This window comes from Lissotriton helveticus, chromosome 1_1, assembly GCF_964261635.1.
Source record: "Lissotriton helveticus chromosome 1_1, aLisHel1.1, whole genome shotgun sequence".
NCBI classification, from domain to species: domain Eukaryota; kingdom Metazoa; phylum Chordata; class Amphibia; order Caudata; family Salamandridae; genus Lissotriton; species Lissotriton helveticus.
Genome location: NC_136057.1, coordinates 909,830,501 through 909,856,626, shown reverse-complemented (window position 1 = coordinate 909,856,626; position 26,126 = coordinate 909,830,501). Strand labels below are relative to the sequence as shown.

At 43.2% G+C, this 26,126-nt stretch overlaps 1 protein-coding gene across 2 annotated transcripts in view; it reads right to left on the bottom strand.

Moving 5' to 3' along the window:
- The window catches only part of XPOT (exportin for tRNA), a 538,373-nt gene that overhangs the window by 419,052 nt on the left and 93,195 nt on the right, over positions 1-26,126 (bottom strand). For both annotated transcript variants that reach the window (XM_078676087.1, XM_078676095.1), the window contains exon 5: positions 8,266-8,335. In XM_078676087.1, coding sequence (XP_078532213.1) covers positions 8,266-8,335 — 70 coding nt within the window. The remainder of the gene's footprint in view (positions 1-8,265; positions 8,336-26,126) is intronic.

Sequence of the window (26,126 nt, the reverse complement as noted above, 5' to 3'; positions counted from 1 at the left end):
TCGAGTTAGAAATGATTGTATGGAGAGAAGCTCTAAACAGCAGGCAGCCATGCACCAAATCCAGTTTTTTTATTTCTCCGTGATAAAATTGGGGAATTAATAAACATGATCTGTGGTAACATGTCTGTCCAAATTTAGACTAGTGTTTTAAGGTAAAAGTAGTCTGGTGTGTTTTAATAATTGACAAAGAGGGAGTTCGCCTCAGGGCCTTAAAAACATATTATCTGGAAGTTCTGATAGCCGTAGGTGGGGTGGGGTTGGATGATTGAGTCTTCTGGAGAGGTATTTGTGGAGGAGAGTACTCGCAACACACAATATCCGAACGAGAAAAGGCATACCAGCTGTCAATTTAAAATATTTAAAGGGGCCTGGCAAGTCAAAGGCTTTAAGATGCTGGAGTGTGATAGAGAGCGAAGGAAAAGTGTAGCAAGGAGAAATGACAGCAAGGATTAGGCTTAACATGCTTATTTACTGACATAGTAACATCGAAATACCTCATGAGTATTGTTTCGAACATTAATCAAACCACTCAATCAGTAATTCCAAGTGAAAAAAAATCACAAAGTTGCTAAACATCTTGAGCATTCTCTAAAACGAGTCTATTCACTTCAAGCTTAAATATTAGTGCGAAAACTATTTTTTCAGAGAAAAGATAACAACTATTTCAGATGCATAAAATAGAAGGGAGAAAAACGCCAGCACGCATGGAACCAGTGTGAGTGGTTGGTTCTTAAACCAATTTTCATTACATTTTCATCTATGCACATCTTCAACAAAATTTTTCAAAAATGTTTTGTACAGAACACCAGTCAATCAGCTTGGTAACAATGCAACAGAATATTTGGGCGCTGGTTGGGGAACGGGACAAAAGAAATCCTTAGGAGCAATACTATCTACAAAAGTTCATATTGTGCCTCTGTCGGATCATCACTGGTGACCTGGACCACCATGAAGAGATGTAGACTCATTTCGACTGTTGTTGACTTTAGGGTCTCCTCAAGATGAGTTGATGTCCCATCTTTAAAAAAAAACAATTTCTAGCAGTTCATCTGCCAAAGTGACATTTGTTGGCAGCAGGTGTCGTGGTAACTGAGTAATTTCCCTCTCGTGTCTAAGCCTAGTTAGTGTGAGACATCCTCACACAGTGTTCAGTTCCTTGTTGCCTATCGTTGTCTGACTGAAACGAGTCAGTACAGGACGCTGCTCTGCAGTGGTAGGTTCCACAGACTGGTCAGCGTCCTGGTAGGTGAGACATTATCCACCTGCTTCTGAGCCTAGTCAGTGCAGGGCATCCGCACGATCTGCACTGAGTTGGCTCAGGAGCTGTTGGATAGTGATTCAGTTGCCGCAACGCATATCCAGTCATCACATGATGTCCTGTGTTGACTAGGCTCAGATGCAGGTGGTTAACGACTCAGTTACCACAATGCCGGCCGATTGAAGGACCCAACCACTACAGAGCAGTGTCCCACACTTAAGCGTGTCAGTTAGAAACCAATCAAGCACACTGTTTCCACGCGTTATGTTTTTCTCCCTTCTATCTTATGTGTATGGCAGAGCTGAGCTGTTATCTTTTCAATGGTGGCTGACATAAAACATGTGGATGTTTGTATTCATGTACGTGTTTCTGTTATGATTTTTTTGAAAACTTGAGACTGTTAAAGACTCCTAAAGCTGTCTTTATGCCAGAGCTAAAAAGCGGAGTGTGCTTCATGTCGCGGTGTAGATACATAGTAAGCACTCTGATAGTGTTTTAGAATTAGAGCTAGATTCTTTGATAGAGATATTTATTTATTTATTTATTCGCTTGTATAGCGCAGGAATACGACCCCGGAGGGGTATCTCCGCGCTTGTGTTCTTACCAAAGCTATATCCAAATAAAGACAATCAGGGCAGGTAGAGAAAATGTCTACATGGTCAGGAACAGATGAGTCTTTAAGCATTTCCTAAAAATGGCTAAATTGGGATTTTGCCTAAGGGCGAGGGGCAGGGAGTTCCAGAGGGTGGGGCCTCTATAAGAGAGAGTTCGGCCTCCCTGTCTTTCCTTTTTGATCCGTGGTACCTGGAGCAAAGATTGGTTCTGAGAGCGCAGAGAGCGACCTGGCTCATAAGGTCTACATTTTTCTGATAGGTACTTTGGACCAATGCCAACCAGGCATTTATGAATTGTACAGCATATCTTGAATTTCACCCTCTGGCGAATAGGCAGCCAATGTAGTTTGTTCAACAGGGGACGAGAGGGGGATCTAGATGGAACATTCAGGATCAGTCTAGCAGCTGTATTTTGGGCTACCTGTAGCCTGCCAAGTTGCTCCTCATTGGCAGAAATAAGCAACCCATTACAGTAGTCTAGTCTACTGATTACCAATGCCTGGACTAAGGTCTTCCTATGGCTATCTGCTAGATAGGGCAACACCCTTCTCAGGAGTCCAATGACTCTAAGACAAGATCCCGTTACCTGATTAACATGATCTTTGAGTATCAAAGATTGATCAAGTCGGACCCCCAAGTTTTTTACTATCTCTTTGGGACAGGGGGCAGAGCCTAGGTCGGGAGGCCACCATTCAGGTGACCACAGGAGCGGGGCCTCTCCGAAGAGCATGACCTCTGTCTTGCCCACATTACATTGCAGGCAATTGGAGGTCATCCAGTGGGATACAGCGCTCATTCCTGCAGCGAAGGAGTTTTTAACTACTGGCGTCATTGTCTGAAAAGGGAACAGAAGCTGGGTATCATCTGCGTATGATATCGGTGTGAATCCATATTCTCTCACAATTTCAGCCAAGGGGGCCACATACACATTGAACAATGTGGGGCTTAGGCATGAGCCCTGTGGAACCCCCTTGGTTAGCTCCCTAGAGATGGAAAAATGGGAGCCCAGTCGAACACTTTGTGAGCGGCCAGTAATGAAACTTTCTAGCCATGCCAGAGCAGTTCCGCCTATCCCTACCCTCTTCAGACGACTGATAAGAATGTCATGTGACACCGTGTCGAAGGCAGCGGACAAATCCAACAGCACCAGAATCATGGATCCTCCTCTATCCTGTGCCATCCGGATGGTATCGGTCACGGAGAGGAGAGCTGATTCGGTGGTGTGACTAGGTCTGAACCCAGATTGAGATGGGTCCAGACCGTCCGCTGCCTCGATGTATTTGGAGCAAAGTACATGGGGAGAAGGAGGAATAAGAGACTAGGCCGTCCTCCAAATACTGACTATACAACCAAGAATCCAAGTTGCTGAATTCGTAGACCTAGCTCAAGTTGTGGCAACTGGCCTGTGTGGTCAGTGGTGCCTACCAAGAAAGAAAAATTTCTTTCTAGTGTCCCCTCACTCACCGGGGTTTCCCCACGGTGACATGCTTCATCATTGGGGCCCTCCCAGTTCTCTACGAAAAGGGGCGTGCTACGACTCGCGAACTACGCAGGAGCACTTTCATGTGAAAAGACTATGTGTAGTGCAAGGTGTTGGAGTGGGTGTGGGTGAATTAAGAATACTGTGATTAGTGGGCCTCAATAACTTTATTTTGCTCCTAGTCAGGTATATTAAAAATGGGGTGAGATCACTGGTAACCAACCTATAATAGTCGATGTATTTGGACACATGTGTATTGACATGTTTCTCAGTCATCTTACTCAGATGGGGCAAGAGGGAGATCGGGCGGAGGTTGTTGAAGTCTGACCATGGCAACGCCGCGTTTTTACGAATGGGGTTCACAATCACCTTTTTCCAGACACTGGGCACTTGCCCTTCTTTAAGAGAGAGGTTGATTAATGTTCGAAAACCTGGGGAGAGCAGGCTTCCCAGAGAAGCTATCATTTTAGCGGGCAGGAGATCGGTTGGGAACCCTGATTTAATTTGACTGTACAAAGCAGTGACCTCAGACAAACTAACCTCCGGGATCGTAGTAAATCGGCTGCTTTCATTCTTTGGTTTCCAAGAAGAAAAAGAGTCAGCATTGCTCTTATAGTTTGAGGGTTGTGTTATTTTCTGATATATAGACTCAATTTTGTTCTGGAAAAATGCGGAGATGTAATCGCATAAGATTTGTGTAAAATCATCAGGGCTTTCGCAGGCTAAAAGATAGCCTACTTAAAACAAACACGTAAAAAAAAAAAAAAAAAAGAAGATCAACTGGTCTGCATAACTAGACACTCCACTTTAAACTCCATGGTGAAACATGTCATCAACAAAAATTGGCATATTTTGAACAGCAACACTAATGCAACAAATAGATTGGAGAAGCCTCTTTATGCCCACCGAAGAAACAAGAACTTAAAAGACATCATGGTTCATTCCAGGTTTGAAAATCAGAATCCTAGGCAACCTTTCATCCAAAAATCAATTGATAATCAGCTTCCCATCAAAGGTACTGTTAAATGTGCCAATTGCAAATCCTGCGATTCCATCATTCCAGGAGAAACATTCAGCCACAATGGCATTAAAACCCAATCGACTAGTATGTGGAACTGCAAGACACAAAATGTAGTGTATCTCATCTTGTGTCCCTGTAATTTAGGCTATGTTGGGGAAACCGCCAGAGCTATACATATTCGTATCACCGAACACAGATCATCAATAAAAACCTTGAAAATGATGGCCCCTTTAGTAAACCATTTCCATGAGTTTCATCACAAACCAGAAGATGTACGTTGGTGCATCCTGGAGAAAATTAACACACCAGACTCCATTAATGGTAAGAACATTAGGAAAAAACGTGAGGTCTTTTGTATATTTACTCTCAATACATTCAAAAATGCCCTCAATAGTGATTTACCCTGGGAAAACGCAATAATTTAGTCTATCTACCTTCTAAATATCTAAAGTACTTTTCTTGATAAGGATAGATATAAATATAGGTTCTCAATCTCCATCAAGTGTCATTTTTGCCATATAGTTACTTACAGTAACTATTTTGCTATATATTCTTTATTTTTATTTAATACGTTTCCCATGCTGATTGATGATTTTCTCATCTCCTGATATGAGTGCATATTTCATTTAATATACCACTGTAATAATTCTAGAATGCTTCATGCTGCTTCCCCATTTGGTTCAAAATTTGGAATGAGATACAGTATCATCATACTCATCTTACTCATCCTTTGACAATATTCGACTACATGACGATAGTCGAACATAAAATGCCCATTATGATTCTTTGTCATTTTCATTTTTCGATTCTTATCGTATGAGCCATAATGCATCACCAGCTCTAACATTGTAAAAAAAGTAATAGTATGTTTTTCATATGTGCGGTCTCTATTTTGTTGCAATATTGTAACTATCAAGTAAATAATCCTCGTATGATTGCAAATTCAGATGCCCTACCCGTAGACTCTTCTATGTCTATGATGAAGCTCGTCACATGACACGGAAGCCGTCAGTAACGCACAGAATAACGCGAGACGCCACTGATTAATGGCGTTCTCACGCTCTCACCAGCATTTATAACCGCGGCTTAACAGCACAGCTGTTCTTTATTAGAAGGACGCCAGACTGCAATCGACCTATGACAGTCTGCTAGGTGCGCTGGAATCATTTATTAAGGTAAACACCCACGCCCCATATCAAGACCAAAACAGAACCAGATAAATCTATACGGAGGTATTAGCTCCCTCGATATCATGTCCCTAAAACCAATAGAGGTGTCGTAGTAGTTAACAACGCTGAGGTATTTCCCTTTGTCAAACAACATAAGAGACTCTGTTGTGCTTTACTCACCCATTTAAGTATAAATAGTTACCTCGACTGTCACAATATAGGCAATCTCGTATTTTTATGATCCTCTGATCCTGCCATGAATTGCATTCTAGAGTAAACATGTAATTATTAGATTGATCAATAGTAGATGGTTCTACTGATTTAAGATTAGATATTTTGGCTTAAAGAAAAGTTCTACTGACCTGATACTAGATATTTTCTCCATTACAGGGCATCAATTGCCGTTCATGCGCCCTACTTGTTTACTAATCAAGTCTAAGACTTGTATATCATGTACTTGATGCATGATCTTATCCATCAATGATAAGGTAAATTACCTAAACCCTTAGCTACTAAGAGAAAACACTCTACGTTTAATCTGCTTTTATATGACATTTATTACTTTTATTATTTTTTCTTTTTTAGATTTTAAATTTTTATATCTCCTTTCATTGGTAACGTACGAAGGATATTATATCTCACCACTATTTTGGAGCTTAAATATACCAAGTTATTTGCAACTGTGTGTTGACCCGAAGACCTATCCATGGTCTGGTTTCATACATATAATAATCTGTCCCCTAATTATATTCCCTCTCCTAAAATAAAAATTATCAAAAGTTTGTCGTATACTTAAGTATTTATATCTGTCTATTATCCAAAAATATTAGGTATACCTAATACAGAAGAGGTTCAGCAGCCTTAAAATACTCAGGCTTCCTGTCGCAGTTATACAGGTACTAAATATAAAAGTAATTTTTCTCATAAAACCCTCTTCGCAACACATATTATCTTGGGTCATCTGGGACTTACCACTTTTCTCTTATCGGACTACTTTAACCTCAATAGCTACTATATGCGACATACTCCGATCTCCTCTATAAGTGATGTCATTTCAATACAGCTATCAGGACAACACATCACTCCTTTACTAAGCTATCTATCTTTTAACAAAAAACTTCAACTAGTCCTTGGTATCTTAAATCCTGTTGCTCTTTATCTACTCAATCTTGTGGTTCGATTACTATCCATATACCATCATGCCATGTACTCTGTATTTTTGGCTGATATTGCAGTATACACCAGGGTGAATACTATAGTCAGATATGGATAACAATATCTATGAAATATATCCATCATCTTCATTTTTGAATGTCTATATGACTGAAGGCATACTAAACATCAATACATATATGTGTCTAATTTCATGATTGTCTGTTTTTAACTAAATTCAGACTCCATAATGTTTATTACTATGTCAAACATCTTTAGGATTATTTGTTTAGCAATGTGTTTTTATGATTTTTAGGATTTTTGGCCTTACTTTCCTGACGAAGGCGCTAAGAAACGATGAAACGAGCATCGAACAACATACAGCTCCGCCACAGCTCTGTCTATTGTATTGTATCTCATGGAATAGAATTGTACTAAATATTTGTATTGTTTTTATCTTTATGAACGAAGTATTGAATAAAATAATCACAGAACCTTTTTTTTTTAAACTGTTTCAATTTTATTGATTATGCATGTTTGACATTTTATGTATGTATTATGAGACATATTTTGCATTGGTTTATTTTTTATTTAACTGTCTAGGAAGATATTTACATTGTGGAGTGTTTTAGTATTAGTCATCAAGACAGGTCAATGTAGTTTCAGTAGCAGAATTACACTACTACAAGTAATCCGCATTAGAAGAGCTATGGGCGTCTTTCTGGACCGAAAAGGCCCAACAGGTTAGTTATGGCAGTCTCTGGCTGTGCGTTACCCTTGACATCAAAGCTTTGGCCCCTTGTTTCATCGGTAGCCTCTCCTCAGCCTGTTGTTTGCAGCTGAGGAGCTACGTAAAGGGCAATGAGTGGAAATAACAGACAATAAACAGCTATCTTATGTGTTACTTCCTGTTCATTCTGCTTTTTTCATTCCTGAGACCAGTGATGGATAGACACTGCCTCTGGTGACCCGTCCTGACCTTCTTTTAAAGACATTGCATCACAGCTTACTAAATGTCTGGTCCTGGCTGTCAATCACCCTCCATGGTTGATGGTTACTTGTCTCTGGGCATGATGAAAGAGCAGCGCTTAAGCACATAGCTTATGAAGAAACAATGTCCCGTATGATGTTAGAAGGCGCCACTCCTGCTGAGCACAAATGGCCATGCAGTTGAGCAGATACAGCAACTCTTGAGGCAGTAGGTGTACAAAGCCATATTTATACATTTCAGCACACATGTATATGAATAGATACACATACATGCTCTCTTTTCATGGGTGCCTTTTGCAGGTGCCCCCGCCTCCCCCCAAGTTTTATCTGTGGCCTATTGTATGCCCCTACTACAAATTGTGTCTACCGACGCCACAGGGGTGGGTATGCAGACACTGAATGCAAGTCTCAAATTCTGTGCTCACAATAATTCATGACACTAATTGTTCAAAGGCATAATGTGGCAGAGGGCCAGTCATATGATAAATCCATTGTACTTAACAGGGTTAATACACAAAGTTAGGAGGGGTTTCATCCTTTAAACATTTTAAACGCTCACATTATTTTGTAGAAAAACATACCTGAGCTTGAAGCCAAGTGATTAGTGTTTCCCTAATTAGTTGCTGTTGGTTTTCAGTCAGTTCAGAATATCTGAAAGAAAACAGCTTAGCAATTAAAACATTTGCTCTGGTATATATGTTTTAAATGAAAACAAAGAAAGCAGCCAAAAGCAGTAAACTGAAAGACAGATATTTTTAATAAAGCTCATTTGACTTTTATGGATCAGAGTCAGCTTACAGGAATATACATATGAGTGTGTGGATGAACACAAATGATTAATTCAATTTATGTGGTGACATACACAAAGCTATTACTTTCAACAGTAAAGGGAATGTAATCCAATCTTAAATAGAGTTATAGGAAGTGCTGATGCGTCAACCAATTTTGTAGAGGCAATGGAATTAAATTAAAACACCTTCAGAGACCAATACCGCAGGATGGAACACCCCCTCACTTCCCTGTAGCATACTAATCACTAAATATATTCCTTTCTCGTGCCAACTGAGGCCCATACTGTGAGTGACAAAGAAATAATTATAAGGTGTATATTAGATTACTTGCACATCATTATAAGGATAAGTAAAGGTTGGAGAGAAGCCAAGACCTGGGGCAGTGAGGGCACCCACAACATTTTGTCAACACAAATGTGATCAATACAGTTAAGACCTTTACACAAGAATACAATGAAAGTAACCAAGGATTGGTTGTCACCAACATCTCCCCATAATTAATGTGATTGACTTTGACAACAGGTTATGCACAACAGCATGAATCAGATGTTTGCATTTAACAACATAGTAGTATCACATATATCTAGAGGTTTCCTGTTTAGCTAAGGAGCGATTAATTTACATCACTGATATAGTGTTCAAAGCAAACGTTAGTATACATGATACATCAACATCACCATGTACTTCAGCACACCATATGTCTTCAAACATTAGGGTAACTACAGGAAAGGCATACAAGTCAGCAAGTGCTTGGAAGGCGCCACAAATGCGAGCGCCCTGAACAGAAATGTCTACTTAGGTGTTCGGTCCATGCTGGGAAATCCAGTCTAGTTCCCTTAGCTTTCGGTCAAAAGGGAAGGCGTATTGCAACTCTAGCTAGCGCCAGCTGACGGAGTCCAGGGACTTGGTTATAACCTAGGCATTGGAACTAGCACTACTTTATGATACAGAAGACACTGATGGGCTGAACAATTATACAAAAGTAAGAATATACTTTGCTGTAGCAATAGCTGCACTCTGCATTCTGAGAGACTGGATGACAATGGATGTACCCCCAAAATCAAAAGAATGGAAAGAGGCCATGACAACAGCATCACATTAAGTGTGATTTATCAATTGAATGATCAATTGCAAATACAAAAGGAGATTTTGGTTTCTATTCTCATGGACTCTACAATGCTCACTAAAAGGACACTATTAGTTAACCTTACGTATGACTTTATGATTCATATTATTTTGAATGTGTTAAATTAAGCATAGGCTCAATCAGTGAGCTCATTTTGGGATCCTAGTTACCTATAATATGTCTAAGGAGATATCATAGACATGTGAAAGCACTTAATAATGCACTATATGTATCACTGGTCTTTATTTTCTAGGTTTTGCAGATCTTGTTGCCACCGTACTGTTAGATAATAATGTATTATCTATATGAATCCCAAAGTAGAAGCCTATACAGAAATCACACTAATTGGTGAGAGCAGAAACCAAACTGATTCAATTGGCCTTGGTATGGAGCACACATGAGCATACAGTGATAGATGCGCTATATAAGTGTCCCCTACATTCCTACCACAGCTCACAAAAACAGATATGCATGCTAGTTCTAGTCAGAGAATTAATCTCTGCGTGAGACAAAGACAGTATTTGCACAACAGAATGATCTGTGGAAGGATTAAAGTACTGCCAAATAGAGTGGAGAGCTAGAGTAATTCATCCAGGCTATTCCTACAAATAATTGGAACCATTTCAGTGGGGGGAATTTGAGGCACACAAAATGGTGGTAGAACTAGGTAAAATATGGTCCAGAAAACCTTGAAAGTGGGAAAACTACAGGAGATCTGAGACAAGCAACACTTACAGGTATTACAAAGTAGGTTAATATGTGTGAGAACAGGCAGTCCTGTGCACAAATTTCATTTATCAACATAGAACAGTAAATGCTGGTCAAATTATTCCAACAGCGTAATGAACCAGAGCAGCTTGAAACGGATGCAGAAAAAACATACAACTCTCCCATGTGCAAGGGGAGCATATGTTTGAAATCCTCCTCAAGACGATCCAACAGCTTTCCCAGCTGCATAGCACAAAGGTCAACATTTAAACCCGGTCTTTCAGTGACCTCTTCAATTCTCTCAAAGCCAACATCTATAAAGAGAATATCTTACGCTCATCGTTCATCAAAGCCCTCAATGAAGAAACTCTCACACCCCTACTCAATGCCACTCTTACTCATGACATCTCCCCTAAAGTTCAAAAGACAGGCAAGCTATTCATGCATGAAGAAATACAACCAAGACTCTAACTAACTACACTGCTAGCTACCGATTCATAACTCATCTACACTTAATCTGCAGGATAAATGAAAAAACAGATGAACTTTAAATTTTTTCACAATTTGCACAGCATGACACTCGGATACCACAACAACAGTGGTTATAGCAGTTAACAGGACAAGTGGATAAGATAGTATCATCGTCAGGCAGACAGACAGTGGTGGAACTACAATTGAGTGCAGTCTCAGGCCAACTGTCCCAGCCACTTCCCCCATACTCGACCATGTTTCGAGGGCCAACCTTGTGCCTTGTACATTGATCGCTACTGCTGCACACACCAGTCCACCCTCCGTCTCCACTATGAAAGGGTTGGAGGGGCAGGATTTTTCAAGCGGGCAGTGAAGTCTTGTTTGCCCATCAAAAGAGCTGTTCCTAGAAAAGCCTAGTCCGCACTTGAGTCCCCAGAGCCCTCTATGACCCCTAGCAAGCGCATCAAAGGTGAAAGGTCGACCTCACGTCAGAACACACCAGTTAATTCCCCCGTCATGGAAGTCCAGAATTCATGGGTCCTGGGGCACAACCACACTATGTGATCGAAATTGGAAGGGGCACAGGCGTAAGGTGGGCAAGTAGGTTCAGAGAGGAGATCCACCCAGTGCAGCATGGCTGGAATGAGATAGGCACAGTAAAAATAATAGGTCTGAACCAGACGCAGTCTGAGAAAATTATAATAACCCTATTTGCCTTCAGTGTGTCTCGCCAGTCTGCTTCTTCAAGGGGATCCAGCCAACCCTTCCAACGAGTCCTAAGGTGGTCTAGTGTGCGTCTTATCAGATTTTATCACATATTAAGCCATAAACAGTCATAAATTCACATTTGGTTTGAATATCACCCAGAAAGAGTGCAGTCAAAGGTAAGCAATTTATTCTTCTGAAACATACTTCTTACTACATATTCCTCAACTTCTCAATGAATACCAAAACAGTGGCAGTAAAACGTGATGAAGATGTTACAAACATAGGCATAGGATAGCTTAATACAGAAGACAATGCACAGTGATAAGGTTAGTTTTTGGAAGGCTTGCCCTTACTTCAGTCTGGCAGTCCAGCAAAGAGTTGATTGTCCATATGATGCTCCTCATGCAAGCAGTATCTAAACCAAGAGCCTGCTAAGGATCCAGACAATTTACTATCTCCTCCTCTTTAGAGAGATGCAGCAGACTTAAAAATGGGGGGAGCATATTGGACTGTCCCTCACTGAGTGTGACACCAGCTTTAAAACCAAGGCTGCCCTGTGCACAACCACCAATTTGCCAGGAAAGAAGGAGGTATAAGGTGGTTGCATAGAATACACCTGCAGGTCACCACCATGACATGCATATATAATTGCAATAAGGAAGCCTATTTTAAGAGTCAATACTTCAGGGAATGACTGTGCATGGGCTCACAGACTGTGTACATCAAAAAAGTAAGAAGAAAATGAAGGTCCCACTGTGTCATAAAAAAGGCTAAGGCAGCAGCATATAAATAAGGGCTACTGCATCACAACATATAATTTAAATAAGGAGGTCTGAAGCGATAAGTCTCAATACAGTGGGGACGTGGATCCCCTCCTAATGAGAAAAACTGGATTGAAGACTTGAACTATTGTATTGAAACAATGGCTGTCTATACCTCAAAAATTCCCTTTACGTTATGACCAAAGGACATTTGTCTCTCTCTGGGCTTGTTTCTTCTGGGCACTGTTTTCTAAAGATATCCTCATCGATACCAATTGATAAATAGATACCATTATTATCAATAAGTCAATATAGATACAAGACACAAAGTGGATATTTATTGATGGGAAAACCATTGGCCATTGTCTGAATGCTTTGTTTGTTAACATAAGTTAAAAGAATTTAAATTAAAAATATTAAACAATAAGGAGGGCTGATCCAGTAAATGTAGAAAGGGCAGAAGAGTAACCTTTAAAACTGTCCCAGAAAGGCTAATACCTGGACAAAGACTAAACAAACAGAAGGACTTCAGAAAATTTGGCATGAAGAGGAGGGCTGACCTGTCAACTCTCAGATCAGGCCACACATTTAGCCCCATGATCAGCATAAACAGACTGGTTGATTGGGCAGTTAGCAACAAGGATCCCATGGGACCTCTGACAGAAAATTAAAACAATCAACTGGCTCCGCTTAAACTCCATGCATGGAGGTGTAGATGGTGAAGGTTTGGGTGCAGGATCTTACCCTACTGCTAAGACAACAACTCCCACCGAAGAGGCAGCCAAAGTGAAGGGCATATGCTCAGATTCAGTAGGTCATAGTACCAGACTCTCCGGGACTGGTACCTGACTATCACGGAGAGCTGTGCTCAGTCCTTCTGGACCTTCCTCAGAACTTTAGGGATAAGCAGCAGTGTTGGAAAAGGAGGCCAATGTCCCACCAAAGGCAGAATGCATGCACTAGGAAACACGAAAAGAAAACACCAAGGCACAAAAGATCAGACATCGCATGGAGAAAGCGAACAGTTCTACCAAGGGCACATCCACCTGGCCAAAGACAGCCTTCGCCACCTCTGGATGCAGATGGTAATTGTGGTCAGCAAAGGGACCCTTGCTAAGTGTATGCACCCTGCTGTTGAGAGCCAGCTAGGTGTCTGAGCACTAAAGAAATACCATGAGGAACCAACTATTGTCACAGCCTCCAGACAGAGAAAACAAGAACCCCCACACCACCCTGCTTGATTCTGTACCACAAGTTAGTGGTGCTCTCTGTCAAGAACTGGACAGATCTGCCCTGATGGAAGGCAGAAAGGCCTTGAGGTCCAACCAGACGTCATAAGCTCCAGATGATGATATGATTCTGCTGCTCCATCAGAGATCAACGTCCTCTTATCTGAATAGTATCCAGGATAGTGTAAGGCGAATGGTCTACCGCGCATCAGAATGGAATCCTTTATTCACCTGTGAAGCTCTTTGCTCCTTTATCTGACAGACATCCAGACTGCTGGGCCAGCTGAAGGTTCCACAGCAGAGCTCACATGTGCTAAGAGGAATGAGGCGCTAGCAGGATGCAAGAGGACAAGAAGGATCAGAACCATGCGGCTGGAACAAGGGCTGGTGCCAGGAATATTGCGAAAATAGCCTGCATGTCCAAGACTCACTGGGGAGGCGGAAAGGCATTCAGAGCCATCAAATTCAAGATGGCCTCAATGAAGGAAATGTTCTGCACAGGCCCAGGATTGGGATTTCAGTTTGTTGATGAAGAAACCCAGTGAGGACAGTAATTAAATTGTTGTTGGTCCGAGAGTAGCTGTAGTACTGGTGCCTTCAGAAGCCAGTAGTTGAGAAATTTTGAAAAATATGCATCCCTGACCTGTGAAGATGGGGCACAATTAATGACATCACCTTTAATAAACACCCGGGGGCTGTGGTAAGGCCAAAGGGTAGGATAATGATTTGATTATAAGCTGTCCTGTCCAGAAACCAGAGGGAACACCTATGGGACCTCAGGATCTCCATATGCAAGTACACATCCAACAAGGACAACATCCAGTCTCCGAGACCCAAGACCGACAGAACCTAGGCCTGTATCAGAAGTCTGAATTTGTCTCACTTTAGCAAGGTGTTCAGAAGTCTAACATTCATGATAGGCCCCTACCACTCCCCCCCCCCCTTGCCCTTCTAATAGGAGCAACATCCATCCTATGCCCCTCTCTGCCTCAGGCACCCCTCCATTGCACCTTTGGCAACCAGGGTCAAATTGGGGAGGGGGGAGGGGGGGGGGGGGCATGATGGACTTTCCCACACTGAAGTGTGACAACAGCTTTACAGCAAAGGCTGCCCTGGTCCCAACCACCAATTTGTCTGGAAAGAAGAAGGTATAAGGTGGTTGCATAGAATACACCTGCAGGTCACCGCCATGACATGCAGATGTAACTGCAATAAGGAAGCCTATTTTAAGAGTCAATACCTTCAGGGAATAACTATGAATGGGCTCAAAGAGTGTGCACATCTAAAATTGAGAGCAAAATTAAGGTCCCACTGTGTCATAAAAAGGCTAAGGCAGCAGCATATAAATAAGTGCTTTTAAAACTGCATCACAACATGTGATTTGAATAAGGAGGGCTGAAGAGACAAGTCACAATACATTGGGGACATGGACCCCATCCAAAAAAAAAAACTGGATTGAAGACTTGAACTATTGTAATGAAACAATGGATGTATATACCCCAAAAATTCCCTTTACGTTATGACTGAAGGACATTTGGCTCCCTCTGGGCTTGTTTCTTCTGGGCACTGTTTTCTAAAGATATCCTCATCGATACCAATTGATGAATAGATACCATCATTATCAATAAGTCGATATAGATGCAAGACACAAGGTGGATATTTATTGATGTGAAAAACATTGGTCATTGTCTGAATTCTTTGTTTGTTAACAAAAGTAAAATAAATGTTAAATTTTTTTTTTTTTAAAGAATAAAGAGGGCTGATCCAGTAAATGCAGAAAGCGCAGAAAGTAACCTTTAACACTGTCCCAGAAAGGTTAATCTCCAGGCAAAGACAAAACAAACAGGACTTCAAAATATTTGTCATGAAGAGGGCTGACCTGTCAACTCTAAGATCAGGCCACACATTTATCCCAATGGTCAGCATGGACAGACTGGTGGATGGCCAGCTAGCAACCAGGATCCCATGGGACCTACAACAGAAAATTAAAACCATCAACTGGCTCCGCTTAAACTTCTTGCATGGAGGTGTAGATGGTGAAGGTCCGGGTGCAGGACCTTATCCTACTGCTGAGACAACAGCTCCCACCAAAGAGGGAGCCAAAGTGGAGGGCATATGCTCAGATTCAGTAGGTCAGAGTACAAGACTAGAGTACAAGACTCTCCGGGACTGGTACCAGACTATCACGAAGATCTGTGCTCAGTCCTTCTGGACCTTCCTCAGAACTTTAAGGATAAGCAGTAGTGGTGGAAAAGGAGGACAATGTCCCAACAAAGGCAGAATCCATTCACTAGGAAACATAAAAAGAAAACGCCAAAGCACAAAAGATCAATCATCGATTGTCATGAACTGGACAGATCTGCCCTGATGAAAGCTGAAAGGCCTTGAGTTCCAGCAAGAAGTCATAAGCTCCTGATGATGATAGGATTCTGCTGCCCCATCAGAGATCAAAGTCCTCTTATCTGAATGTTATCCAGGTGTCCCTTCAGCCAAGGGTTTATAAATCCATCACAACTGTGAGTTCTGGATAGTGGTCTACCGCGAATCAGAATGGCACCCATTATTCACCAGTGAAGCTCTTTGCTCCTTTATCTGACAGACATTCCGAGTACTGGGCCAACTGTAGCTGAAGGTTCCACAGCAGAGCCCACATGCACTAGCAGGATGCAAGAGGCCAAGAAGGCTCAGAACACATGCTGCTGGAACAAGGGTGTGCGCCAGAAATATTGCAATCATAGCCGTATATCCATGACTCACTGGGGAGGTGGAAAGGCATTCATAGCCATCAAATTCAAGATGGCCTCAATGAAGGGAATGTACTGCACGGTCCAAGATGGGTTTTCAGTTCGTTGATAAGGAAACCCAGTGTGGACAGTAATGCAATTGTTGTTGGTCTGAGACTATCTGTAGTACTGTTGCCTTCAGAAGCCAGTTGTTGAGGAATATTGAAAACCATGTATCCCTGACCTGTGAAGATGGAGCACAATCACGGACATCACCTTTATGAACACCTGGGGGCTGTGGTAAGGCAAAAGGGCAGGATGATTTGATTATTATCCGTCTTGTCCATAAACCAGAGGGAAAGCCCATGGGACCGCAGGATTTCCATATTTAAGTACACTTCTAGTCTCCAAAGTCCAAGGCCGAAGGCCGACAGAACCTAGGCCTGTATCAGCAGTCTGAATTTGTCTTACTTTAGGAAGGCGTTCGGAAGTCTAACATTCAAGATAGGCCTCAACCCCACCCCCTCTTGTCCTTCTAATAGGAGTAACATCCATCCTGTGCCCCTCTCTGCCTCGGGCACCCCTCTCCGCCTTGGGCACCCCCTCAATCGCACCTTTGGCAACCAGGAACTGACCTTCCCTTGAGAGGATGGCTGCATGGACCACCGATATTTGAGTAGCAACTGTTGGAACATACACGAAGGGAAGGAAGTAACCAACTTCAACAACCATGAAGGACTAACTGGCCCAAAGCAACCAGACACCAACAGGCCAGACCAAAATGCAGACTAAAATTCTGCCCCTTACCAGCCGGAAATGATCAATGGAGTGGGAACCAAAGCAGATATATGGTTGGTGCTACAAGGAAGAGGTAGAAGAATGCTAAGTTTACTGATGGTTATAGCCTCTGCCACCACTCTGTCCTTTGAGGTCATGAAAAAGCTGGACAGCCCGGAAGGGCTGCCTTTGTCAGACAGGTAAGGCATCTTTAATAGCCCCAGAACGTCTGGTACTGCTAGTGGAATTGACAAACAGTTGAAAGCAGACCCAGGGTGTGCCATAGCCCTGCAATCTTTAAAGCACTCTAGTGCCGACTCCACCTTTTCACCAAAGCGCCTGGCTCCATCGAATTGCATATCTATTAAGGAAGCCTGGACATCACCAGGATAGCCGGTGGCGTGCATCCAGTTGTGGTGGTGAAAGCCCACCCTTGTGCCTATGTTATAAGAGACAATATGTGATGTTCTAACCAGCCTAAAGCACACATCTGGCAGCATTGTATCTGCTGTGCACTGTCTTTGTAAAGTAATTTCTGAAATTTATTTATTTATTTATTTTTACCATTTGTTAAGCGCACTGTTACCGGGCGGTGTCCTGGCGCTGAAATCCTCAGGAAGGGCAGGCAAATCTCAGACAAAAACACATTTACCTAAAGAATCTATTCATTTGGACTTTATATCTGGAGGAGCCATGAGAATGGCGTTCAGAACGAACTTGCTGGTGGAAGCCGGTAAACGCTTTCCAGATTCAGTTGCTGAGAATGTGTGGGCACCATGAGAAGGCGAATGGTGCTATACAATCTGGCTGCTCACCATGAGACCAGAACAAGGAGTGACCCGTGGAGAAAAACAGTCAGTGAGAGGTCATTAAATGGCAGCAAGGGTTCCGTGAAAGATGGTCTAAGTTAGAGAACTTCAGTTAATAAATTAGTCTCACTCCACATAGATGGCAACTGTTAATCAAAGACCTCCAAGGCACTATGTATACCACTCTTCTCAGTGTGGTGTCTCCAGGGAGAATAAAGGTCAGTTTCAGGAGAAGTGTTGAGCTACTAGCTTTCAATAAATCCAAATAGAGGAATTTATCAGTGTAGTGAGGGGGGAATAAGCTGATCCACCGCCCCATCATCCTCCTCATCATCATCATCATCGATATAAGATACTAGGTCAGGCCCTTGGACCAGTGCCGGAGCCAAACAAGGCCTACTACTTTTGGTAATATCGCTCTTTAAGCAGGAAAGCAACAGTGAAATCATACAAAAACACAGGTTGGGCTTTTTTTAAATTTTATTTGGAACATATGACGGATTGGGATGAAATCAACTCCGGATCTGACATTCGAACAAATGTGGAGTCTAGAACTGGCCCAGAACTGGGCACAAGTGACACAGCTTGTGGCAGAGGTGACAAGGTGCAGGCAGGAAGGGGTAAAGCACTGCTGTGGAGGGACCCGACTGTAGGATTCAGATGACTCTTATTAGCGTACAGGGCTTAAATTAATAATCAAACATTCCCTCTTTTGTGGTAATGTGGGATAGCAGTTTAGGTTTATGATAAGCATTTGTTGTACACAGTCAATAAATGAGACACGCTCAAGAAGAAACTCAGGACCAATTTAGAAAAATAACATTTTTAAAGATTTTTTCAACACCAAGAACTTCATAATCTGGTAAGGACTTTAGACGTAATCAAATTTTACAGTAGAAACAGTAGAAACTGACAGCGGTCAGATTTGAGGCTTGAGACTCGAACGCGGTAATGTTACCCTTTGGGATAAACATTCACTGTATAGGATCACTTGCAAATGACTTACAGGACTTATCTACTGAACTTAAGGTAAGTAGGGGCCAAGATCCAAGAAAGCACAAATAGCTCAGTTTTACCTGCCCTGGGGTGTCCGGGTGCAGAGGGGCTTTCAGCGATGGTAGCCTCAGATGCGAAGCACTGTAGTCAATGAGAAATGTACCTGTAGAAAAGAGGCTGCAAGGTAGGACTGGGAGACCATTCTGGCAGAACTCAAAGGGAGGTTCCACTTTTAGGGGTTTCAGGGCCACAAAGAAACCATTGGTATCAATAGATTTGGACTGGGGGGCTCGGGTGCATAGGCGTTTTGCCCAGTGGGTCGTTGAGTTTGAGGCTCCCACAGTTCACGGTGCACCTGCAGAGGAGGAAGAAGAAAATCAACAAGGCGACTTTTGCCGTGGAGCTGGTCTATTTATTTATTATTTATTTATTTTTAGATTTCTAAAGCGCGTAGCTACCCTGGGGTGTCCCAGCGCTGACATACAACCTATTATTCCAGAGGGGGAGAGCTAGATTTATGGAAAGAGCCAAGTTTTTAGTTGCCTGCGGAAAGTGAGTAAGTTGTATTCTCTTCGAATGGACAGCGGAAGAGAGTTCCACAGTTTAGGGGCATTGTAGGAAAACAATCTTCCCCCTGATCATGCTCTGTTTATTCTTGGAATGCAGGCAAGGGAGAGAGAGTCAGACCTGAGTTGTCTGTTAGGGTGGTAGGGTTTGATTAGGGATTTCAGGATTGGCGGGCCTTTGCCTTGCATTAGCTTATGTGTAATGCATAAGTCCTTGAAAGTGACCCTTTCTTTGATCGGGAGCCAGTGGAGACTTCTGAGAGCCGGTTTGGCCGAGCATCTGGACTTGGTACCTGTAAGGATTCTGGTGTCTCAGGTGAAGTCCCTTGATGTGCAGGTTGGTTTTGGCGGTGGTGGTGTTCAGACTGAACACAAACATGCCATGGTGCTTGCAACAGGTTCCAGTAACTCAGGTATTGATGTTGGAAAGGTCCTGGCGACTCAGAACTTGGAGGGGAGACAGATCTGACGGCATCCTCTTCCTGGGTGGCTGCTGTGTCATTGGACCTGGTGGTCAGCAGATTGGTGCACCATACATCGCAGTCAGTGCCTGCAGGGAAGTGGGTCCTCCACTTCAAGGGAGTCGCTGGCTCGTGGACAAAGTGCTGACAGCCTTCTGAGGCTTTTAGAGGATGCACAGCTGCAGGACGAGCAAGTTCTTTGTGATTTTCAGTACAGGATTAGACAGGCAGGGTTTGGCGTCATAGTCCACAGCTAGTCCTCTGTTCTCATGTTCTTCAGCTCTTCTTTGTCCTCCTTCTTCTGGAGTCAGTTGAATCGGAGTTCCTAGTGTCAAGGGGCCACCTAAATACTGAATTTAGGGGCATTAAGGGGGGTGTAGGTTGATAGCCAGTGGGCTACTTACCCTTGGGGTCACTACACCCCCTATATGACTACTTCCTATGGGGAGTGGGTAAACCCTGTCCCAGAGTTCCCAATTCCACCAAAATCAAGATGGTGGAATCCTTCCTTCATGGAGTACATCAGGCAGCCAACCTTATTGGTGTAAGTAGCCTTGTGGTGCAACACGCCTACTTGCATAGCTAATTTCCCACATTTCCTGGTGCCACATGGGCCTAAGGGCAGAGGGTGGCATTTCCCAGGTTAGAGGGAAAATCAGGGTCGCATATCAAATGCGGCAGGGGCTTTGAAGCTCCTGGTCTTGATATGCTAAATTACTAGGCATACTGCTGGAGGAGGCGTGAACACCTTCCTCCGGAGAAGGCATTGTTTTGCACCTCAGAGCGTGGGCTCTCACCTGCAGGGGGTCAGAAACATCTCTTTGGTGCCAGGCTGGGTGAGAACAGTCAGTAAGCACACTAAGAGGCTGGTAGGTTTTCAGGGGGCACCTCAAAGGTGCTCCCGGGGAGCATGCTTTAATACATCCATGGCTGGCATCAGTATGGATTGATTAAGACAAGGTGTTTGATAACAGACACCATGGGTTTCAGAAAAGCCGTCGTGTTGCTGGGGAACTTGTAATGACAAGTACAAATACTTAAGAAGGCTTCACTGTTCACTTGTGATATCTAGTAATTGAACCAGACAGCACAAGGGTGTATCTGCTCATGCAGATATGCCCTCACATGTAATATGATACACCCTGCCTTAGGAATGTACTGCCTGCTATATGGGGTGACTTACATATAATGCATGAAGTGTATGTGGGTATGGCACACAGAGTCATGTTATGTTTTTACATTTGTTTGCACCATTTCACGCAGCCTGCAATGGCAGTCTGCTTGGTTTGGTGGTGGGTCCCTTAGGGTGGCGCAATATATGCTGCAGCCCTTAGAGACTCTCTTTAGTACCCTTTCCTTAGGTACCAGGGTTACCATTTACAATGGACTCACAGAGGTGCTAAAGGTCTTGCCAACTGGGGTATAATTGAACAGTTACCGTGCTTTAGCGAAAGATCACTGGCACTGGGGAACTGGTTAGCATATTACCAGTGCACTTCAGTCAAAATTGCACCAATTAACAAGCAAAAAGTGGGAGTGCTCATGTCAAAAAGAGGCACTTCCCTACAGATTTCAACCATAGGGCTCAGAGGAAACGTGGGCCAATAGCACATTAGAGTGACCCAGAACCATCTTGACTGCATCTCAACTGCAGCATGGTCCTTTGAAGGATTCAATATGCACCAAAGTCGAAGAAAGACCAAAAAACTCAGGTCACATTGGCTCGAGACCAGAGCCCCGAGCGTACAACTTCTCACAGGAAGCGGAACAGCAGCAAGGAAATACACTCTGCATGGACATCTTCTGCTTATAGCTCAACCTTTCTTTTGACCTAATCCTAGACTTCCCAGATGACAGCAAACTGGGCCGGCAACGGCAGTGACCTCAGGATCAGCCCCTCTTCTTATGCTCATCAATGTGAGTTTAGCTTCACATTCCTTGATGGCCTTTAGGTGCATTAGGGAGAATTTAGCGCATGACTTCAAGTCACACTTACTTCTGAGACACCAAAGGCAAACTTTGAGCAGATCCATGACAGACATGTGCTTCGAGCAGTCACAGTACAAATTGAAACCCAAGCTTTCTGGGAAGACATCTCATCCGCATTCTTGGAAAATATTTTTTAGAGTGAAAAATGGCAAGAGCTGCAATCAGAAGCAGAACTTTGGATTAACAACAAAAGGTGTGGCGAAAGAGGAAGCTATGTCAGTGCACAAGAGCGGCTCCTGTTGTCATATCCAGAGGCAGTGTGCAGTCTGCTCAGAGGATGAAAGCGCCAGCTATTGGCATGGGACCCACTGTGTAAGTTTTAGGATCAAATCTGGGACATGGAACAATTCAAAAGGCAAGGAACTCAAGTCAGAAGTATCCAGAAGAGGATCAAGTCTAGTCCAATATCAGAGTGAAGTCCAAGCAATCCAACCTATAGTGATAGAATCGATGTTCGAGATGTAAAAAGTAGGTAACTCTTTGGCATTCATCACATTAGTGACATCAAAGAAAGTCATTGCGCGACAATAAAAAATCCTTAACCAGCCTACAGAATGCATAGGTAAATGGTGCTTGAAAGAGAGGTACACAACAAAAAGGTTGCTTAGACAAGCTAGACAAGATATGAGGAAAATAGTGTGAGTAATGTAAAAGTGATATGGATTGAGTATATTCAATATTCATCGGTGGCATGAAAACAGCAGCAGGGTTCCAACAAAAAGGACCAGTATTTTATGGTGGAATAAATTAACTCAGTTATACTAGAGAATTTGATTAGGTAAATGTGCCCTGTCTTAATGAATTATATTGTAAGTGGGAATTTGCAATGAAATGTTTGTAAAAAAAAAAGTAGTGCTTGCAGGTCTTTAATTCAGAAATTCCTGCAATACAAACACTGTTACAGATCACACCATCACCTTACAACTGTAAACTTTACTTCCTAGTGTGACCTTCTGAGGCATATACGAGGAGTCCTCCTCTAACCTTACTCCTGCTGACACTCATAACAATGAAATACTATTTCCAAGTAAACCCCAGCACAGCTTACACCAATTGACATTGTAGTGTATAGGAAGGTTCACCTGTATCTGCAGAAGTTCACCAGCCATGACACAAGGAACTGTAGGTCTAGGCAGAAAGCTTACCTCCATTAACATTCAGTGAGAGGTGAACAGAATTCATAGCATTGGGTGAGTGGGGCTTCAATTGAAAGAGGAAGTAGAAATGTGACTAACAGTAAACCTATCTATGTGCTACTGGGCAGGGTGTTATGGAGACTGGGAGCTATGTGAGGCAAGGGTTACATGTTTCAGTCAGGCAAGCATAGTAAAGTAAGTTGTGCCGGTCACCCCAAAAGGCAAGTAAAATATACAAATGCAGTATTCCACAGGACACAACCTGGAAAGACTATTTTAAACTATCTTATATATCTCTTATGAACTTATTTTGACAATAATCGACTGATTATTCATGTGAAATTATTTGTGGGTTCTACTGAACAGCAAATGTATGCTTTCTCCCAACTCTGCCAAAATCACTCTAGCAAGAAACTCAAGACATGAGACTCTGTGCCTTGATGCCTCTTGGAGAGAAACAGGTAGGCCTGTGATGGTCATTATTCTGGTTTCAGAAGTATTCATGTCACTTATTTTTATGTTTTATAAAGGATTATATATAATAATTATCTTTCAACAGTTCTTTAGATTACAACACCTCTGGTTTCTGGTTTCCAAAGCATCAACTGCACCACTAAGGGCGTCTATCAACGCCGCAGCAAGACTCATTACTGGGTCTAAACGCAGCTCCCACATCTCCCCGGACCTACAATCCATGAACTGGCTACCCCTGGAGGCTAGAATTCAACTGAAAATTGCGTGCATGACGCACAGAGCCATGCATCACAAGACACCCAGCTACCTGGCACAGAAATTGACGACCTTGGGTGGATCCAGATCCTCAAGAAATGCAGAAAAATTACTACTGAAACCACAAAAATTCCATAAGAAAAAAAACTTATAACAGATGCTTCTCTGGGATGGCGCCCAGAATATGGAATGCCTTACCCCCAGAAACCAGACTTAACCCGTCCACTACCTCTTTTAAAAAGGAAGTATGGAGGAGGAGCTACGCTAGCAACCAAGATGGCCGCATAAGCTCCCGGCTCCGCCGACCTCCGCCAGTTGCTCACAAATCCTGACGATTATCCTGATTTCTCACTGGCCTCTCGCGCAGCTGATGTGTTCCTGACTCTAAAGGTGCAATCCCGGAATTTCTAGCTGCTTGAATAACGAAGATACGCCGTGTTCCATTCTCGGCCTAACCCAGAGTTGAAGCCGGGGCCTCGATTTCTAACCCAGCCGGGTTGGAGTTGAATAACATCGGCCGCAGGACGTGGGTGGCGTCCAGTCTCCCGAAGTGGAGTGTTTCTTGTCCGATTTTGATGGTGGATCGGTGGCAGTTTTCTCTCGCAGCTACGGCGGCGTGACACATCGGTTGCTGTGGTCGGGGGGCCGCTGCCCGGAGGCCCCGTTGAGATCCCGGGGTCGATGGGCTTGTTTCCTCGCTGGCGGCGACGGTGTTGAGATCGCGCTTTTGAGAGTGCCCACAGTTGTCATCGGATTTGCCTGTGCCTGGTGCCCCGGAGTAGTCGACCTCCGGGGTTCAGAGACCTGCTTGGTCGCTTCGTGAGGGGTGATGGAGCGGGTGGAATGTATACCGTCGCTGCACACTGTAATGGCCGCCATTGGGGAGCTCCATTCACAGGTCACCGCCATCATCCGGAGGATGGTCGTAACGGTCGATATCATCTGCCGGAGACCGGACACCGACCCTTTGTTGGTCCTGGAACAAGCTGTTTTACCCGAGGAGCAAGAAGCGTCTGAGACGGAGGGCCCCGCGCTGAAGCCAGACTTGGTATCTTTTATCGACCCCCGAACGACTGCTAGCAAGCCCCAGACTATCGAATCTACATCATGCCCTGTGTCAATACCGCCCCAGATGGACATGGATGATCTTATATTTCAGAGCGAGTTCTCCAGTGACTGTAGGATTGTTACCTCACCCTTTTTCTCCTGGATGGTTCAAATACGCTCTAGCGATTTATCTTTGGTGGACAGCGGACATCGTTTGTCTCTTAGACTTTGTGTACTATTATCCTGGCCTCAATCCTTCCGTACTGACTTTGAACTTTCTCAACATTTTGATACTCTCATTGGGATGGCGGATCGAGCAGACGGGGCTTGCATGAAAAATCGCAGTGGCCAGGGTTGACTGACTGGATGGGTTTGAACAATGACTTCATTTGATACGGGATTTGTAACCTAAACTAGCGCGGGAGTTGGGTGGTTCTTACAAGCTCCCCCCGTCTGATTTTAATTGTTGCACTTTATTATTCTGGATACGTGTAGGGGCGGGTTGCTGCTGGCGGGGGGTAAGGGAGACCGGGGGCCTGTTTGATATTTCCTCCTCCACTCTTTCTTTTTCCTTCTTTTAGGCCCAGTTCCGGGGCGACAGGCACACTGCTAGTGGGGATGGTCCGTAGCCATTACAGGGGTGCAGGGTGGGGGGATAGGGGAGGGGTTTGTTATTTTGCCTTAGTTTAGTTCTATGGCCTTTTTTTTTTCTTCTTTTTTTTCTTTTTCTTTCCTTTTTTCTTTTACGAGAGACGGGTTGTTTATCCTGTATTGATTTCTTATGTATCGGGGTGTCCGATTTGTCTTCATTATCCTGAACTATGGGTGGGTGAGCCCTGCTGGCGGCTACTTCGCTGGATTGTTGATCGTACTTATCCTTATTGATGTACAGAACTAAGTTGACATTGCATACTCCTTTGAATTGAATTTTCCACATTGATTTATTTGCTCACCTATCGCAATATTGTATTCTATGTATGACACCCGATATATGTAAATTTCTCTTGTTTTCTTCAATAAAACCCTTAAAAAAAAAAAGGAAGTAAAATCCATCCTCATGGCCAAATTCACACGAGTATGGCCTTTTGAAACCCTGTGCCGAGATACACACGCGCACTCAACCACAAGACATTTTTTGGATGTTACATCTTACTATGCCGTTTTTACAATATGTTTTGTACATGTGTGTGGATATGTTACATTTCATGCATAAGTAACTTATAGCGCTCTGATATCCGTCAGGATCATGTTTCTTGCTCTATAAAACTTTCAAAATAAATAAATAAGATTGTTATGAGTTATAAAATAAGAAACACTGCTCAATTAACCACTATCCTCCTGTACAAGATCGAGCAAAACACTGCTAAACAGACGGGAATAATTCCTCAAAACAAATATACATTAACCTCAATAGC